This window comes from Hyperolius riggenbachi, chromosome 9 (assembly GCF_040937935.1).
Source record: "Hyperolius riggenbachi isolate aHypRig1 chromosome 9, aHypRig1.pri, whole genome shotgun sequence".
Lineage (NCBI taxonomy): Eukaryota > Metazoa > Chordata > Amphibia > Anura > Hyperoliidae > Hyperolius > Hyperolius riggenbachi.
This window is the reverse complement of record NC_090654.1, coordinates 26,633,488-26,653,219: the sequence shown is the minus strand read 5'-3', so window position 1 is coordinate 26,653,219 and position 19,732 is coordinate 26,633,488. Positions and strand designations below refer to the sequence as shown.

The following is a 19,732-nucleotide window of genomic DNA, read 5'->3' as shown; positions in this document are numbered from 1 at the left end:
AGGACTTGATGCCTTTTAGCGTTACGCGGTTCTAGGGTTGCCACCTTCCCGGCGCCTATTGGTGTCAGGCGGGCAGGAAGAGGTTAAAGTCCAAATGCAGGGAGTTCCTGACTTGTGAATACCTGCCAGTACCATCCTCCAACCCACCGCAATGTCGGGGACTCCCTGTACTGTGCCCATGCAGAGGAGGACACAGGGGGACACAAAGAGGTGCCTGGCTCTTCTACTGACCACATATGCTATTGCTCCGTTGTTATTGCCTGATGAAGCGGGATCAAACCTGCGAAACGCGTTGCATATTTGGAGTTCATAAATAATATATATTGACTGTCTTTACTACAGTCGTTGTGTGTCTACTTGGAGGAGGTAAGTCCACCACTACCTATTCTATTTACCAAGAATTTGGTTTTTAAGCTCATTTAGCTTCCTTTTATCCTTTTGGTGCCTCTGTTCTCCTGCATAACGAGGACTCAAAGGGCATAGAGGACGACAAAAGGGGGACAGAGGAGGACACAAGAGGTACAAGGGGGTATGAGGTACAAAGGGGGAATGATCCACAAGATTCCCCTTCACTATGGATGCACCAGGCTTAGTACTGTCTTTCCCCAAATATAAAACACAGTCTTATATTCCTTTTTGGGGGGAAATATGTGCTAGGGCTTATTTTGTGGGGGAGGGGCTTACACTCAGGAGAGGGGTAGATGCTTTTAGTGTATGGGGAGGTGTGTGGTCTCTTACGGCACCTCCCTTGTGGCTGTGTCCCCCTCCGTTCCTTGTAACTGCTCTGGTGACCGGCATAGTATTGAAGCTGTACGGGGCTCCTTAAACCCTCACGCTGACGCTGTACGCAAGGTCGCCTCTGCGCCTGCGCTCCCCTGGTTAACTTTTTGCGGACCGCCGCAGTATAAATCTACGGCGGGCAGGTGGCGCTGCGGTTCTGACCGGACATAAAACTCTAGGTCCCATTCACCGCGCGTCCCCGCCCGACACCGCCGCTCTCCACCCGCCGCAATTAGCAGCCCTGCCGTCTCTATGACGGCAGAGCACTGTGAGCCGGGCAGGAGCCGTTTTCATTGGCTCCTGGCCCTGTCATTCCTGTAAGCCGTTCCCATTGGCTTACATTGAGTGACAGGGTCAGGAGCCAATGAAAGCGGCTCCTGACCGGCGAACAGCGCTCTGCCGTCATAGCGACGGCAGAGAGAGCAGCCTGCGGCGGGGACAGTGCGGCGTGACCAGAGGGAGTGGCTGATTTTTTCGGCGATTCGTCGGGATGCGGCGTTTTAGCGTACCAGCAGCCTCTGGTCCTTAAAGAAAACCCGAGGTGTGTTTAAAGAATGTTATCTGCATACAGAGGCTGGCTCTGCCTATACAGCCCAGCCTCTGTTGCTATCCCAAACCCCCCTAAGGTCCCCCTGCACTCTGCAATCCCTCATAAATCACAGGCGTGCTGTGAGGCTGTGTTTACATCTGTAGTGTCAGTCTCAGCTGCTCCCCCGCCTCCTGCATAACTCCGGTCCCTGCCCCCGTCCCTTCCCTCCAATCAGCAGGGAGAGAAGGGATGCAGGCGGGGACTGCAGTTCTGCAGGAGGCGGGGAGAGCAGCAGACTGACACTATTGAGATAAACACAGCCAGCTCTGACAAGCTGTTTGTCAGCAGCGTGGCTGTGATTTATGAGGGATTGCAGAGTGCAGGGGGACCTTAGGGGGGTTTGGGATAGCAACAGAGGCTGGGCTGTATAGGCAGATCCAGCCTCTGTATGCAGATAATATTCTTCAAACCCACCTCGGGTTCTCCTTAAGCGGGCAGAGGCTGCTGGTACCGAAGTGGTTAAGGTACATTTCAGCTTGAGGTTATTTACATTCCAAGTAGGTGAAGGTTGAGGGATCACAACACTTTATATTTGCAGTCCCTGACTATACAAGGAACCAAAAGGAGCGGTACAATTGACTGACAAGCTGCATCAGGGCCAAGTGTTTCCTGTCCCTCCCCCCCCCCCCCCCCACACATGCCAGAAACATGCTGATAAGGAAGGTGTAGGAAGAAAACTAGGAGCCGAGCGAGAGAGTGATAGTGGTAAAATGAATGGACAAATATAAAAGATAATTAACGTTAATAGCGTGGGCAGCACCTTTTGACAAGCATGCGCTCCAAGCGACCGCCTGTACTGCCTTCTGCTTCAGGTGCCTCTGCTGATAAGTTAACTGGCACCCCAAAAACTTGTCCATACATTTTGTAAGGAATATATAACTATGGTAGGGATTCGATTGTGAGCTCCTCTGAGTACAGTTAGTGACATGACCATGTGATCTGTAAAAGTGCTGTATAAAGTGCTATATAAATACATCATAATAATAATTATATAATATGATAGGACATTAGACTAGGACTATGGTAGGATCCAAATGTGAGCTCCTCTGAGGACAGTTGTGATATGACTATGTACTCTGTAAAGTGCTGCAGTAGATGTCAGTGCTATATAAAAACATAAAAATAATATGGTAAGACATTAGACTATGACAGGATTAGATAATGAGCTCCTTTGAGCACAGTCAGTGACATGACTATGTGCTCTGTAAAGTGCTGTAGAAGATGTTAGTGCTATATAAATACATATTATTAATAATAATAATTATGATAGGACATTATTCTGTGAATATGTTAGGGAATAATAGTGAGTTCCTCTGAGGAGAGTCAGTGACATGACTATGTACTCTGTCAAGTGCTGCCGAAGATGTCAGTGTTATATAAATACATAGTAATAATAATATTAATAATAATAAGTTAGATGTTAGGACATTAGACTATGACTATGGTAGGATTAGATTGTGAGCTCCTCTGAGGACAGTCAGTGACATGACTATGTACTCTGTAATGTGCTGCAGAAGATGTCAGTGCTATATAAATACACAATAATAATAATATGGTGGGATATTACACTAGGACTATTGTAGGGTCAGAAAGTGAGCTCCTCTGAGGACAGTCAGTGACATAACTATGTACTCTGTAATGTGCTGCAGAAGAATTCAGTGCTATATAAATACATTATAATAATATGGTAGGACATTAGACTATGACTATGGTAGGATTAGATTGCGAGTTCCTCTGAGGACAGTCAGTGACATCACTATGTACTCTGTAATGTGCTGCAGAAGATGTCAGTGCTATATAAATACACAATAATAATAATATGGTGGGGTATTACACTAGGACTATCGTAGGGTCAGAAAGTGAGCTCCTCTGAGGACAGTCAGTGACCTGACTATGTACTCTGTAAAGTGCTCCAGAAGATGTCAGTTCTATATAAATACAAAGTAGTAATAATAGTAATATGGTAGGACATTAGACTATGACTATGGTAGGATTAGATTGTGAGCTCCTTTGAGGACAGTCAGTGACATGCCTATTTGCTCTGTAAAGGGCTTATAAATTAATAATAATAATATTTTATGGACATGAGATTATGACTGTGGTAGGATGATCACAGGTATTTTGTATGTTCATTCACAAAGCCTGGGATAAAATTAGGATTTTTATGTTTACAGGTGTTTAATGGACTCTTAACTGATGTGTAACATCCATAAATGTTAAAAAGCATGCTCGACACCTAATTAAATGGGTTTCAGGATATTATAAATTCACGGAGGATGACCTCAGTGTGGGAGGAGTTGAGGTTGGCATCAGGTGTGGCTGCCTTCATCCTGGGAAACTATTTTGCATCATAAACCATGACCCAGAAACCTGCACAGCAATGTATGTAGTATGAGGGTAACTAGCGTAGTATATGGACACTTTGGCCCTTATTCAATTTACTTTTTCTCCAGAGTTGTCTCCTAGGAGATCATTTTTTTCTTCTGTGTAAAAGAACTTTTCAGCACCCTGCATTTGAAAAAGTACCATAAAGTAGACGGAAAAGTACTGAAAACTACTGTTAAAATTATTTTAGTATTGTCTTGCTTTCTGGTGGTTTTAGAGGCATTTTATTCATAAGGTGTGAAAATATCACCTAGGAGAAAAAGTGTTTTGAATAAGGCCTGGTTCACGCTGGGAGTTTAGGGGCAAACGAATCTGTGAAAATGAATCTGATTACTCGTCGATTGGATACGTTTTCACTCCGTTGCCATTCCGCTGCTTCCGTTCCGTTTCCCCACATCCCCTCAGACCCCCACAGATCCCCTCAGACCCCCACAGACCCCCACAGATCCCCTCAGACCCCCAAAGTGGATTTTGGTCCTTAGAACTTTTCGTTTCTTTACTAGTGTGAAGAAACGTTCCGTTTTCTCATTTCCCCCAATCAGTGTTGTAACTAGACTCAATAGGGCCCCTGCAAAAATGATAGCATGGGGCCCCCTTGGACCCCGAACCCCATGAGGGTCACATGACTGGGAGATTGGGAGGCGGGGAAAGGCAGCAGAGAGCGTTCGGTTGTGATGCAGCGTCTGGACGCAGGGACAAATGACAGACGCTCCCGCTACTTGCTACTCTGCATGGAGGAGGTGGCAGGGACGGTTTTTGTTTATTTCACTGATTGGCTGAACTTGCGGTTGGGAAGAGGAAGGAGGAGGGCCCCCCTGGTCGCAGGGGTGATTGCTACGCCCATGCCACCAATGCAGCGCTTCAGCTTACATTTCTGTACTGCTGAGCTCAGCGGTCCGGGAAAAATTGGTGCAAAAGAAAACTTGCGGTCCGTTCAGTCAGGGCCGGTTCTAGACTTTTTGCTGCCTGAGGCAAACTTGTGAGGAAGTTTCCCACCCCCCCCCCCCCCCCCCATTTGGAATGATCGCACGGCACACAACAATTTACTCAGTTTCATTTAAAGTTCTCACATGACATGCTGCAGCTCAACACAATAACACACTGGATGGCTGTGACAAATAAACGGCTTGTCCAGCCACTTCATTCCTCCTCTGTCAGGACAGCGGTGCCACCTCCTCCCTTCTGTTGTGCAAATCAAATGAAACACTGCTGCTCTCCTGCCTCCCCCCTCCTCACTCACTGTCAGACTCCTCACACAGCACAACAAGCTGCTTTTCCCCAATGATGCTCTCCTGCCTCCCCCCTCCTCACTCACTGTCAGACTCCTCACACAGCACAACAAGCTGCTTTTCCCCAATGATGACCTCTTCACCTCGCTCTCCTCTCGCTTGTCCTCCTACTCTGACTACATGCTGTTAGTGTCAACACACAGTACAAACATGCTCCCCCTGTAATCTCTGCGCCTGATGCAAATTTTTCACCTTGCTTCATGAGAGAACCGGCCCTGCGTTCAGTGGATTGTGCGGAATGGATCAGTTGGAAAGGACGGATGTAAACGGATCCATTGGGTAACACTGGATCCATTCGCATCCATTCCGATGCAGGGATGGACCATTTTTTAATGCTAATGTGACCCGAGCCTAAGGGGTGTAATATTGCCATGCACAGACAAAGCACGGCAATGTTACTACCGGCAGTGTGTACCGCGAGTTATGCTATAAGTGCGACCTGCAGTACTTGAGAAGCGCTAGCATTGATACGTAAAAATGCACTACTAACGAGTGTTACCATTAATAACGCTCGTTACCATAGCAATAATGCTCACGCTACTCGAATACCGCAGGTTGCGTTAATAGCAGAACTCGCTGCCGGTAGAAATGATAATATTGTCATGCGCTGCCTGTGCACGACAATATTATGCTTAGTACACACAATGCAATTTTCCTTCAGATTGACAGTCAAATCGATTATTTCTGATCGATTTTCAGATCACTCTTATACAAAATGGATCAGAAAAAAACGATCGGGAATCAGATCAGTCCTATTGGAAATAACTGATTCGACCAACGATCTGACGGAAAATTGTATTGTGTGTACTAAGCATTACCCTTCTTTTGTGCATTAACCCTTTTATCTCTCGAGGCCTCCAGAGGTTAGAACATTTAGAACAGTGCTGTCCAACTTCATGGGCAGGGGGTGTGTCTAGCACCAGATTTTTTAGCTGGAGGGGGCAGAGCATCAATGTCCTGGCTTTGAGGGGCGGAGCCAAATGCAATCAAAAGGTGGGTCTGCCAAAGGAGGGCCCTGACACTAAAAATGCTCTGGGCAACTGAGGGTGGCCCGGGGACATCCCTGATTTAGAACATTAATGGTCCAATTTCCATGACATTGAATTAAAATCCTAGGGAGGAATGAGATACCTTTGTAATTAGGAGAGCTGTGCAGAACTAGGACTTTTGGTACCAAGATATCCCAATTTGAGTCCTTGAGAGATAAAAGGAGCCACTGAGTGACCCACATCGCAATCATCAAAAAGTGCAAGATCGGTTTTGGATGTATTTATAAACAGAGCACAAAAACGTAGACCGAACTTTCCCTTACCTCCTCCTGCTTCTCTTGTGAGGCTCTAGAAAGCTGGTCATGTTTCTCACGGAGCTGGCTTATTTCTTCCTCTTGTCTCTGAACTTTTGCCTTCAAGTCACCGTCTTCTTTCTCGATTTCTTTAATTTTTCCTTGCAGGGACATCACTTTTTCCTGTTCGGATGCAAGCAAGTCTTTACAACGATTGGCTTCCTCTGTAGTTTTGCTATAATCCCTAGACAGGACCTGCACTTCCTCCCTCAACGCTCGAAGCTGGCTTTCTAAATCGCCCTTAAGACGATCACATTCTTGTACTGAGATTTCTTCCTTTCGTTGCAAAGCCCGCCTTTCTTCAGCTTCCTGTTCCAGTTGTTGTTTTAAGACAAGGACTTCTTCACATTTGCCCTCCAGTGCCACTTTGCATGCATCATTCTCCTCTTTAAAAGCTAGGACCACCTTCTCAAGCTCTTGCATGCGATTCTCTACTTCTTCTTTGGAGACTGAGTTGGAGGTTAGGACTGCTAGTTGTTTTTTCAGTTCCACCACTGTACCCATTGCTTGGAACAGCCTTTGTCTGAGGTCTTCTGTTTCCTTGACCTTGGTTTGCAATTCATTCTTCGTTTCATTGAGAATGTTTTTGTGCTCAGTCAGGGCTATTTTCTGAGCTTGGTCATCCAGAAGCTTGATGTTCTCCTTCTGTAAAGTGTTAACCTGTTGCTGAGCGTCATTGTATTTCTTGACCAGCGTTCCAACATTCCAGTAGAGCTCTTCTAAAATGTCTGAGCTGAACACCTGAGATGTTCTGTTGTTCTCCTCTTGAAGGACCTCAGGAGGGAAACTGTCCCGTAGAATGGACATTTCATTTTTCTGGGCCTCTAGCCTCCCGTTCAGTTTCTTGAGCTTGTCTTTCTCTGCCGCTAGCTCATCTGATAAGACTCCGATTTGGTGTTTGTAATCCTTACACCGGAGTTCAGTTTCTTGTCTCATGGCATATTCCGACTGCATGCTTTCTTGCAGGGCAAGTAGTCCTTCTTCTAGGTTTTGCTTTTCTTGGATGACTCGGTTCATTTTGGTGAGAAGATTGCCATGATTCTCCTTGAACGAGGACAGTTCTTTTTCTAACCCTGTAATGATTTGTTTTAATGAGTCTATACGTCTTGCATGGTCACTAGTTTGAGTATCAGGATGGGGTGGTGCACTGTTTTGATGAGCTAAACTATTTTTTTTGGAGATTGTTACATCTTCTTGTAAACAAGGCACATTGGACTCAATGGGGCGACAGTGTTCTGAAAAGTTAGTTAATGACCTGTGTACATTTAGGGGCTCATTGGTGGATCCATTTACAAGATCAGAGTCTGTTCTCCCTAAAGAGGTTAGGTGTTGTTGGGAGTTCTCAACATTCACAATATAGCGCTCTACAGAGTCTATTGTTTTTTTCCAGTCCTCGGCACCTTTTTCCACAAGATCTTTTGGCACGTACCCTGAGTGTCGGTTCAAGGCGTCATTATTTTGTCTTACTTCAACATTAACGCAATTACTTTTCAGTTTCTTGAGGAACTCTTTTAGTGCATTGTGTTCCACAAAGGTTTCCCCGTTGCCAAGTCTCTTTGTGTTGACGCTGTCCATGTTCTCTTCTTGCCCCTGGAGTTTATGCAACAACATCAAAAGCTCTTCTTTTTCTCTGGTCACCTCTGAGATCTGTTCCTGCAGATCTTCCACCACTGTGCTCTGTATTCGCTTGCGTTTTTCAAATTGTGACAGCACTTCCCTCATGTTGTCCAGGTGTCCTTCCAACTCCGTCACTTTCCTCCTGGCCCCTTCTTCTTTCTCTTTCAAGGCACTGATTTCTTCCTGAAGGCGTCTCGCCTCCTCTATGTGCTGGTCTTCCATGTTTTCATTCTCGGCAACTTTGGAAGCCAGGACTTTGATCCTTTCATCTGCAAGATGTTCCTTACTAATCTCATCTTTAAGCGTCCCGACTCGATCTAGAACTTGAGCCAACAGACTGCAGGTGTCTAGATAAGGAACTTCTGCATTGGCACCAGGGCTCTCCAGTTGTCCATCCAAGAGGCCCTCCAATTTTTCGGTCAGTTCTCGAATTTGGTGGTCTTCTAATCTCCGTTCCTCAGCTATCCTATCAATTTCTTGTGTTTTTGTCATCAGTTCTCCTTGCAGCCACACTCCTCGCTTGTGCTCTTCTTCATATCTCTTCTTCCATATGTGGATCACCTCTTGGTCCCGGTGTGTGGGTGAATGGAGAACCTGAAAAATAGAATATAGTTAACATGAATTTCAGCATGAGCATACATGATTGGTGAACGCGAGATATTCCTGTACAGAAGTAGATACCTGTTTACAAGATACAACCAATACAGCTCACTGAGCACTAAAGCCTTGTACAATCGCTAGATAGTTCTCAGTCGCAGTGGCCGTACAAGGCTTCCTCTAACAAGAATCTAGTATGTGTATGATTGCCCCAGTTACGTAACTACAAATCATAAGGGGCCCCCATCAAAACTTTAATGGATGTTCACACCCTTTCCCTTGCCAGGAAGCTGTTATGGAGTATCGGCCATTTTCAAAATGGAGGACAGAGAATTTAATTGATCACAGTGGACAAACAGGATGCGGGAGAGGAGAAGGAGATTGAGGAGTAGACTACACGGGAGGTAAGTATGACTTGTGTATGGTTATTTTGACTTTTAATTTTCAGTTCAGGTTCTCTTTAAAGGACAACTGAAGAGAAAGATATGGAGGCTGCCATATTTATTTCCTTTTAAGCAATACCAGTTTCCTGGCAGCCCTGCTGATCCTTTGCCTCTAATACTATTAGCCATAGCCCCTGAACAAGCATGCAGCAGATCAGGGGTTTCTGACATTATAGATCAGCAGGGCTGCCAGGCAACTGGTATTGTTTAAAAGGGAAAAAATATGGCAGCCTCCATATCAATCTCACTTCAGTTGTCCTATAATCAGGGCTGGATTTACCATAAGGCGCCTTATGAAGGAAAGGAGGCTCTCTCCCCTCCCCGAGCGCCTCCCTCCTTCCCTATACAGAGTCCTGAGCGGAGTGTAAATGAGAGGTAACTCATCCAGCTCTCGGCATTCCACTGATGAGCTCTACCTTCAGTCGGGGGCATCTCTAGGTACTTAATACAGAGGGTACCTCTAGCTACCTAATACTAAGGGGCAGGCTGTAGCTACCCATTATTTATTTATTGTATTTATAAAGCCATGATGACAATACAGGAATACAAGAAAACCAGATCAAGCAGCACAGTATGAGTACCAGGTAATGCTTAGTCAGTCACTGGAGGGGAGCATGGAGATTAGGCAAGTTAGGTTCACTCAAATGCATAGTATGGGTGCACAGTAATGGAGGTGCAAGATCAGGTAGGACATAAAAGGAGGAGGGCCCTGCCCAAAGGCTTACAATCTAGAGGGCCATGATCGGCAAGGGAAGTAGGGAGAAGTGACAGCTGGGACAGTCAGCACACATGCAGTGCAGATTGGTAAGGGTTTGTATGTTCATGGAGGGCCAGGAGATATGTGCCTATAGGCTCCTGTGAGGTAAATCCAAGCCTGCCTTTAATAGTGATTGAATCTCACACCTGAGACAAGCATACGGCCAGTGTGGTCAGACTTTAGTCTGAGCACATGATCTGCATACTGTTCCTGGGTCTATGGCTTACTGTTTTTGGGCCAGGGAATCAGCAGGACACCTTTGTAAAAAAGGAAATCAGTATGGCAGCCTCCATGTACAGGGGCTGCGTCGGAAAGGGGGTTACAGTAAAGGTGACTGATGTCTCTCCTGTGAGGGAAACTTGCTGCTTCCTGCAGACCTGGGAGGAGTCACATGACCAGCTGAGCAGCCAGTAAGGCCCGGTTCACATTTGCGTTGAAGTGGCAAACGGATCTGTGAGAACCGATCTGATCACCAGTCGATCGGATCCGTTTTCACTCCGATTTTTCTATTTAGAACGGCCCATTTCTTCAGTAGTGTGAAGAAACGTTCCGTTCTCTGGAAAATTTTTGGTGCTGCAGGAAACTTGCGGTCCATTCAGCGGATCGTGCGAAACGGAATCGTTTGAACGGACGGATGTGAATGGATCCATAGGTTAACCAATGAATTTGTTCCCTTCCAATTTGTTTTTTAGCGCAAATGTGAACCGAGCCTAAAAAAGAAGGGCTGATTTTCAGCATAACACAATAATCCAAAGCTACAAATAATGGGCACTGGTTTTTAATATTAATATAAGAAGCAAAGAAAGAGGACTAGGAAGGGTTAATAGAGTAAATGTAACAGATCAGTTTGGCATCCTGATGAGGAAACTGTAAAATAACGCTTGTTTTTATTAGGAACTTCCATGTGTCCTGTAATATAATATACAGTGTAGATGTAGCAGAAGTTCATACAGTGCACATACCTTGCACACGGGCTGGCCTTCTTGGGGCGACGTCGAATGCGCTGCGGAGAGAGGGAATGAAAAACTAAATTATTTAACTCATTATTAATTATTATTACTACTACTTATATACATATATATAGCAATACCAGGGCCAGTTTAAGGGGCCCTGTGGCAACCCCCCCCCCCCCCCCCCCCCGCACCGCCATTACTCCGCTGCTCCACTGGGCCCTGAAATAGCAAGTGTAACCGCATCAATAATCACCTATCTGTCCTGGCAGGCGGGCAGTGGCTGCACATCCTGTCCACTATGAGGCACGCTGTCTCCTTCCTTTTCTATGACCTGGCGCATCATGTGTAAACACGCACTGGGTCATAGAGAAGGAGGGAGACAGAGTGCCTCATAGTGCATGGGATGTGCAGCCACTGCCCGCCTGCCAGAACAGATAGGTGATTATTGATGCTGTTACACTTGCAGGGCCCTAGGGGAAAGCAGCATTTAGCAGTGTCGGCAGTACGGGTCCCCTGCAGAGGTTGGGGCCCCAGGGCAATTGCCCCCTTTGCCTCTATGGCAGCGCCGGCCCTGAACAATACCTAACACTGAGCTCTCACCACACTCAGTGCCCTCCAGTGGCTCACAATGTAATCTTTTAAAATCTAGGTACAGTTTGCGGGTACCAGTTAGCTTACCGGCATGCCAGTATGTTTTTTGGGAGGTGGACAGCAGCCTGTGCTAAACACACCATCCGAGCCGAAGCTGGGTTACAAAGTCAAAATACTTACTGTACCTAAGATGGCGTCCTCCAGCCGTCTGGATGCCCACGGCTGAGCACGGGCCCTCCAAAGATTACCGACAAGGGATTGTCGGTGATCTGATGGGCACCGCACCGCACTCCTCTTCAAGCAGCTTAGTGCTACTGTGCAAGCCGTGCTCACGCGGCTGCAGCAAGGTCCAGTCTTCTGACGCTCGCCAGGGCCCTATCAGCAGAAGGGTCCCTGAGAACGCCGGAGGACCAGAAAACTGCAATTGCCTGACCTAAAAGCAAAAACGTAAATTGGAAGGGAAGTAGGTGCCTCAGAAATATAAAATGCCTAAAAATAAGAACAAATTACCTCAAGAATGAAGCATAGCTGAAGTAAAAATTTAGTAACTATATTAAAAACACACCAGACAACGCATTTCGCTGGTATGAACTCGCTTCCTCAGGTCAGTGAATGGTGTATTGATGTCAGTGTAGGATGGCTCGGAGCGCCTGTCCGCTGAGAGCTACACTGACCTCAAGACAGGGGAAGTTTTTCTTACTTTTTAATCTTTCAGATATTCTATATTTTGGGGGCGCCTCCTTCTGTTCCAAAATGCAGGTTAACTAGATGTATTCTGACAAAAAATAGTATTTACACGTACAGATATTTATACTAAAGCTAATAAACTAGGGGCACCTTTTTCCAGAGGGGCCAACGGAAGGAAGTGACACAACCAGCAGGGGAGGGGGGGAGGAGTCTGTTTGGGAAACAGCAACACACAGGTGGTCGCTGCGGCTTCCATAAAAATCACGTTATTGATAACATTTTGGCTGAAGTTTGGACTAATCAGCAGTAAAATAGACATTTAGAAAAACATGAGGAAAGTTGAATTGCGCTCACCGCTTTTCCGTCTGTCCAGCGCGGCCTGGACTAATTTCCTGAGTGCTTCGTCCCTGGTCAGGCTGGCGTAGGACAGAGCGTCGCAGCCCTTGTTGTCTTTCATATCCGGCTCCGCCCCCTTTGTCAGGAGGGTCTCCGCCGCCTGGATGTTGCCTCTCTCACAGGCCAGAATCAGGGCCGTCCTGTCGCACAAAAACCAAATACAGATAATCACAAAATGTGTCATGGTAAAGTGAAAAGGCGTGCAAGTGACTTCTTATGCGCCAATGTTTCTATTTGGTTGTTTAATGACTTAAAGAGGCCCTGTAGTGACATATAAAGGAATGCAGTAAATTATTCAGGATACCCACCTTTATGGTAATCTTCCTGGTTTCAGCATCAGAAACACTTCCTATAGCTGTATATTGCTGTATATTCCTATGTAGCCCCACCCTCCCAGTGATGTCACAGCCTAGGCTGTTTAGCTACCGTATGTGGAATTCTTCCCCCAGAGCATTCTGGGAGACCAGATATATTTTTTTACTGGCTTAACTTTAGGTTTCCTTTAAGGTTTGGAGGCCATTGTGAAACAGCCATGGCTCCCGCACTCACTTCTTCTCGCGATCAGTCATATCCACCTGGGCGCCGCGGTCCAGCAACAGGGAGCAGACGGTGGGGTGGTTGCGTTGTGCGGCGATCATAAGTGGAGTGCGTCCGTCCTGCGTGACAAAATGATGACAGCTCGTTACTATAGAATTTCACCTTATTTGTTTTAATACATTTATTTTACTAACTAAATATTCAGTCCAGGACAATAACCCCTCAGGCAAAGTGTGCAGTAGAAAAAATGCCATCTTACATTTAAAGGAGGATTATCCACCAGGCAACCTAGGCAGTTGCTTGGGGCCTAGTGTGTGTGAAAGGGCCCACCTGCCACCTTCTCTGATCTCCCTCCACTTCAGCTTACCAGAGGGCCACAAGAGGGGCCCAAAATCTACTACCTTGCCTAGTGCCCGATTACAACTTAATCCATCTCTGATTTCAATAGGCCGTGGAAGTCACATGACTGATCCACAACTTTGCATAGGACTAAAGCGAAGTACACACGGGTGACAATTTGGGGACTGACGCTGTACAGACGCATTGCTAGCCTTCATACTAGCGTTGAATACCGTTGCTATGGAGTGGAGAGACGATGTTTGGCAAACATTGGAGCGGATTTCTGCGGGGGTGGGTGCAAAAATAACAGTGCAACATAACAAAAAATAAAACATTTCTCTGGATGTACTTACCTACCCCCTTTTTCATACACAGGGGCATGTCACCTCTTAGTATGTACAGTGTAACCTGGTATAATGCACTAGTATTGATGGTAAACAAGCTACAATGGCCTCAATTCACTAAACTTATCTCCTGTCTTTAATAACTCTTCTAGAGTTATCACCATGGTGATAAGGCATGTCGTATTCAGGAAACATTTTACCTCAGGCAAACCTAAACTTAACTCTTCTGTCTTTAAGTTAACTCTTCAATCCTTAAAATAACTCCAGCGTTAAAGACAGGCTGTTTATTAACTGCGTGTGAAAATAACTACAGAGGAGGTAAATTAACTACAGAGGAGGTAAATTAACTGCAGAGGAGGTAAATTAACTACAGGAGAGGTAACTTAAGGAATGAAGAGATAAAATAACTCTCTCACTGTGTGGAGGTAAGTTATCTCTTGCCTTATTATCTCCAGCATGATCTTAGTGAATTGAGGCCATTGTGTCTTCATGAATAATTCGTCTGAAGCTCTCCCCACTGCTTCTCCAGGGTTAAATTGACTTTCTGCCCTCCTAGTTATCCCTCCATTCAAGTGCTGATAACATCTGCAGACTGGAAGTAAAGTCTCGCAGACACGCTAGATAAACCTTTGTCGACCATCTTGGCTGAAAATGTAGAGTGGGTTTAGTTGCCACAGCAGATTGCTAAATGATAAGCAATAGATGTGCCATGTTGTCGTTTTTACTGACCCCCGCCGCAGAACACCACTCACTCACTGCCCATTGTCCTCCTTCCCCTCTCCAGAGAACAGCACAAACTGCTTGACCAGTAGCCACTAGCCAGAGAACTCACGCTGTGACAGTTGATCAAGAATCGTTAAGGATGATGGTAATTGAATATGTGTTTGCAGCTTTATTCTGCAGTGTAACAGTGCAGGAGAAAAGTTGGTATTGTACATGAGAAGCAAAATCTGCAGTACAAGGTCACAGCATTATTGCTCAGAGCCTCATTTGTGGTGATTTTAAGCACACTTTGGGCTTGTTCACACTACAAGAGCTTTTTAAGGACTAATGATTTTGAAAAGCTCTTTCTAATGCAATGCTATGGGGAATTTTTACAAAATCACACTGCTCCAGTGAGAACATACACATAGGTTAACATTAGCAAGAGCTTTTAAAATCACAAAGCGCTCAGAAAAGCTCTCATAAAGTGAACAAGCCCTTAAAGTGTGCCTGAGACGACATGGGACATGATGAGATAAACAGGTGTATGTACAGTGCAAAACATATTAATAACCAGGCTGTTTTTATTTTGCTACCTGAAAGAGTTAATTTTCAGGCATGCAAGTGACAGCTTCTGTCCTGTCGGTATATTGTCAGGAATATAGTAAACATCACTGACAAGCAAATAAGAGCCATAAACGTTTCCTGGGAGAATACAACTTCTGAGGGCAGGGGAGAGATAGAAAAAGGTCAATAGTTCATGTATTTAACTCTGGGGCACTTAATAGACTGCCATTGAGCAAAGACAATTCAACATTCAATGTACTTTGTAAATGTTTAACTATAAAACAAAACCATGGGATAGCTAAATAAAAACAAAAAACAGAACAAACAGTTTTATGAGTAGGAGGATAAATACAATTGTTTATCCCATCAGTTTATTTTCACCTCGGGTTCACTTTAAGTATGTAGACCAGTGGTCCTCAAACTAAGGCCTGCGGGCCGAATGTGGACCCCTGGGGCTTTTTTATCGGCCCCCCACACACAAAATGTTTACTTATAGATGCGGTCAGCTACATCTTTAAATATTGGTGGTCCGCATATAGAATAGCAGTGCTGGCACCACCCATCCACATGGAAGCCAGAAAACAGTAATTCGCTGGTTTTCAATCAAATTCCACATCAGGTGACACTGCAATTGGACTGCAGGTTGTCACCTGGGTATGATTTACTGTTTGGCCCGCAAAGACTTCTACATCATCTTATGTATACTCCGGCCCCCCAGCAGTCTGAGGATTGTTGACCCGGCCCTCAACCCAAAACATTTGGGGACCTCTGATGTAGACACTAAGTTGTTAAGCCACACCCTCTAAAGCGATATGCATTATTTCACGCTCCCACAATGTAGGAGAGTTAAACTTTCATAGCCCATAAAAGGGGAAGAGGAATCCAGTTGCTCTTATGTAACTTACAAATTCCATCTTTCCTTTTTTTTTTCTAAAGGGTTTCAGACCTCAACATGAACTTCACATCCCAATAAATTCTTTCACTTTTGGGGGCCGGCAACTGTCCCCTCTCCAGATGTTCCGCGCCTGACCCCAGCGATAGGCCATACTTGCCTTTGAATGAACTGCCCCCTTCGGGCGTGGGATATTAGCAACATCAGCAAACATTACCGATAAGAGATCTTTTGCAATTTCCTGTTCCTTTTCCAGAGACAGCAGTAGAACTGACGGTAACGGGAGAGGACACATATGGCGAAATTGCTTCAGTCATGACAGGCCAGGTTGTCAGGATACAGTGTAATGTGTGTGCTTAAAGGATACCAGAGCTGAACTATTCTATAAAAACGGGGGGAGCAGGCATGTATTAGATGCCGTCCTCATGCCCACCGCTCCCCCACCTTAGTACCGTAAATCCTCTGCCACAGCTCAGTCAAGGTTGCTGGAGCCGGGCGGTAGTGCGCAGGGCGCGCAGCCAGGAGTGCTCTACATAAGCGCACGAAGATACAATGACATCATCGTGAGTGGGCGTAGAAGGCATATAATCCCCCCCGCCATTTTTATATAATAGTTTAGCTCTGGTATCCTATAAGGGCCCTTTTCCAGGGGCGTAACTAGAAATCACTGGGCCCCCCTGCAAAACTTTGGATGGGGCCCCCTTCCTACCTAACTTCTCCAGCATCACTACAGTACACAGCACTTGGGGTAGGGTAGAAAGGTTGGGGGCTGGGCACTGTACACAAGACCCTGCTGCACACTGAATAAGGACTGTCTACAAATTTTGGTCTACAAAACTCTGTATGATTCCTTCTCAGTGGCTAAACAGATGTAGTCATTATAACAATTGTGCAGAGAGCAGAACGTTTTTTTCTCTCCCTGCCCTTAGTTGTCCGTCTCTCTTGACAGGGAAAAAAAAACTTCTCCCCCCACAGGGCCCCCTGCAGCTTCTGGCCCCCCCTGCGGCTGCATCCCTTGCAGGGTCTATCGTTATGCCCCTGCTGCTGCGATTTTGCTGTGTTTCCGCTCCTACACAATGTATAGCAATTGCGCCGCTATGCGATCTGATAATTTTAAACTCTGGGTTTTTCTTGTTATTAGCCGTTCCCCTGATGGATCACGGTACAATCGCGGTTCTGAAAATAGAAGGAAATGCAAGTTTTCTAGTGTAAACGTGCCCTAAGGGTGCCTTCACACTTATCTCTGCATTTCTGGCCGCGGTTTTCCACATTTTCTCATTTTTTTCTATTCTGCCTTTTGCGATTTTTTTTTTGCATCTGATTTTTTTTTTCCTTTTTTACGTTTTATTGTAAGTTTTGCATTCTTTTTGTTTGTCCCTGCCATTGTATGTAATTAACTGCATGTGCAAAAATTCCCAATTCTATTGACTTGCATTGTATGCGATTTACGATGTAGAAAAAGGCATACATGTTGGCCATTTTTTTTATACAGGAATGTATAAAAACGAATACCGCACACAAACTCTTTCAGCAGTAGTGTCTGAATCACACCAGAAACAAGCATGCAGCTAATCTTGTCAGATCTGCCAATAGAAACACTTGATCTGCTGCATGCTTGTTCAGGGTCTAGCTAAAAGTATTAGAGGCAGAGGATCAGCAGGGGTGCCAAGCAACTGGTATTGCATAAAAGGAAATAAATATGGCAGCCTCCATATCCCTCTCGCTTCAGTTATCCTTTAACCACTTCACCACTGAGGGGTTTTACCCCTTGAGCACCAGAGCAATTTTCACCTTTCAGCGCTCCTTCCATTCATTCGTCTATAACTTTATCACTACTTATCACAATTAAATGAACTATATCTTGTTTTTTCCGCCACCAATTAGGCTTTCTTTAGGTGGGACATTATGCCAAGAATTATTTTATTCTAAATATGTTTTAATGGGATAATAGGAAAAATGTAGGAAAAAAATTATTATTTTTCAGTTTTCGGCCATTATAGTTTTTAAATAATGCATGCTACTGTAATTAAAACCCATGAAATGTATTTGCCCATTTGTCCCGGTTATAAAACCATTTAAATTATGTCCCTATCACAATGTTTGGCGCCAATATTTTATTTGGAAATAAAGGTGCATTTTTTTCAGTTTTGTGTCCATCATTTATTACAAGCCTGTAGTTTATAAAGTGACAGTGTTATACCCTCCTGACATAAATTTTTAAAAAGTTCAGTCCCTAAGGTAACTATTTATGTATTTTTTTAATTATAATTTTTTTTTAAAAAAATTTAATTACAAAAAAAAAAAAAAGGGGGGGGGGGGGGAGTGTGGGAGGTAATGAGTTAATTTTTTGTGTATAAGTAATCTATTTGTATGTGAAAAATGCTTTAGGGTGTAGTTTTACTATTTGGCCACAAGATGGCAACAGTTACTTTTTGTTTAATGCGAGGAAGTACTAGGAGACTGGGAACTTTTTTTTTTTCACAATGATCGCGCTGCTTAGTGGAGAAGCAGCGGATCATTGCGGGGCTTAGATCAACGAACGGGAATGGATTTTCCCGTTCATTGATCTCCAGGCGAGCGGCTGGCGGCGTGTTTACCCGCGGGAGTGCGCGCTAGAGCGAGCGGGAACGCGGAAAGTACGGATTTCTCCGTCCCTGGGGGTGAAAGGGTGGAAAAAGGGATGGAGAAATTCGTACGGGCGGGGGGAAAGTGGTTAAAGAAAACCTGAACTGAAAATTAAAAGCCAAAATAAACATACACAAGTCATACTTACCTCCACTAAACTATCAAACTCTGTGTGTGTGTGTGTGTGTGTCGAGTGCTCCTCCCCCCAGTCACATGCAGTCAAGGCAACAAATCAGAATGCTCAAGCATAGTCATGTGACTGTGTAAATGACAAAACTCCAATGAGTTGACATTTGCGTCGGACAATGAAGAGCCCTAAGATTGAGGAGGGTGAGTAAAGTCCATCTCCCGCTGTAATTATTGTACCCCTGATAGGTTAAGGAGCAGAGTGTCCAAATAGTACCTTTTACATCTGTCGAGGCTTTGACAGCTAAACCTCCTGTTCTAAAAACTTCTCTGTGTGGCCTGAAGCAGCCCAGCTAAAGTAGTTAACAGCAGGTGGTGTGCGGAGGAGGAGCTGCTGGTTCTACATCATCACTGTTCAGACTGCAAAAGGGGCGTGGCAAATACAGCACTGTCTAAGAAAGTACCAGCCTATACTCACGTAAAAGTTTTACAAAAAGAGTGTACTCACGTATAATTGTATAAACAGAGTGTACTCACGTCATCGGTGGCATCCAGGATAGTGTCCTCGGCGTTGCACAGGTGCAGCACGCTGGAGACGCAGCCAGAGGTGGCTGGAAAAAACAAACATTCAAGCTGTGAGTCTCCAGAAGTGACAGTCGAGTTTCCTGCATGGGGTCAGGAGACAATCTGATTGGCTCCTGACCATGAGGTCACTGTGAGCCAATCACAGTGATCACACCTTTCTAATAATAATAAAAGGCTTGGGCCGGAGTAGCCTGTCATGGAGCAATTAATCTAATTCTATGCAAAGTCATGCAGCTTATAAATAGATTGGTCAAATGCAGCAGCTACACGTGATTGGTCCATCTATTGCATATATTTGCATCAACTCAGAATTATTTATTTCTCATTGGTCATCCCTATATGATTTACATGAATGACTGACCTGGTCAACGTAAGCTAAATACTCGCATATAAGCCGACCCGCGTATAAGCCGGGGTACCCACTTTTCCCTCATAAACCAGGAAAAAGTGATTGACTTTCGTATAACCCCCTCCACAGTAGCTAAATGTGCCCCTAGTACAAGTCAGTCTGCCTCCCCATAGCCAGATGTGCTCTAAGGATGAAACAGCTGTTTCTCAAGACGCCATTAGATGATATCATAGATATGAG

At 45.0% G+C, this 19,732-nt stretch overlaps 1 protein-coding gene across 2 annotated transcripts in view; it reads right to left on the bottom strand.

Annotated features, from left to right (window-relative positions):
• The window catches only part of ANKRD35 (ankyrin repeat domain 35), a 165,517-nt gene that overhangs the window by 19,799 nt on the left and 125,986 nt on the right, over positions 1-19,732 (bottom strand). For both annotated transcript variants that reach the window (XM_068252225.1, XM_068252226.1), the window contains exons 6-10: positions 19,096-19,169; positions 12,976-13,082; positions 12,385-12,566; positions 10,762-10,802; positions 6,356-8,596 (exon numbers count right to left, since the gene is read on the bottom strand). In XM_068252225.1, the coding sequence (XP_068108326.1) occupies positions 6,356-8,596; positions 10,762-10,802; positions 12,385-12,566; positions 12,976-13,082; positions 19,096-19,169 (2,645 nt within the window). The remainder of the gene's footprint in view (positions 1-6,355; positions 8,597-10,761; positions 10,803-12,384; positions 12,567-12,975; positions 13,083-19,095; positions 19,170-19,732) is intronic.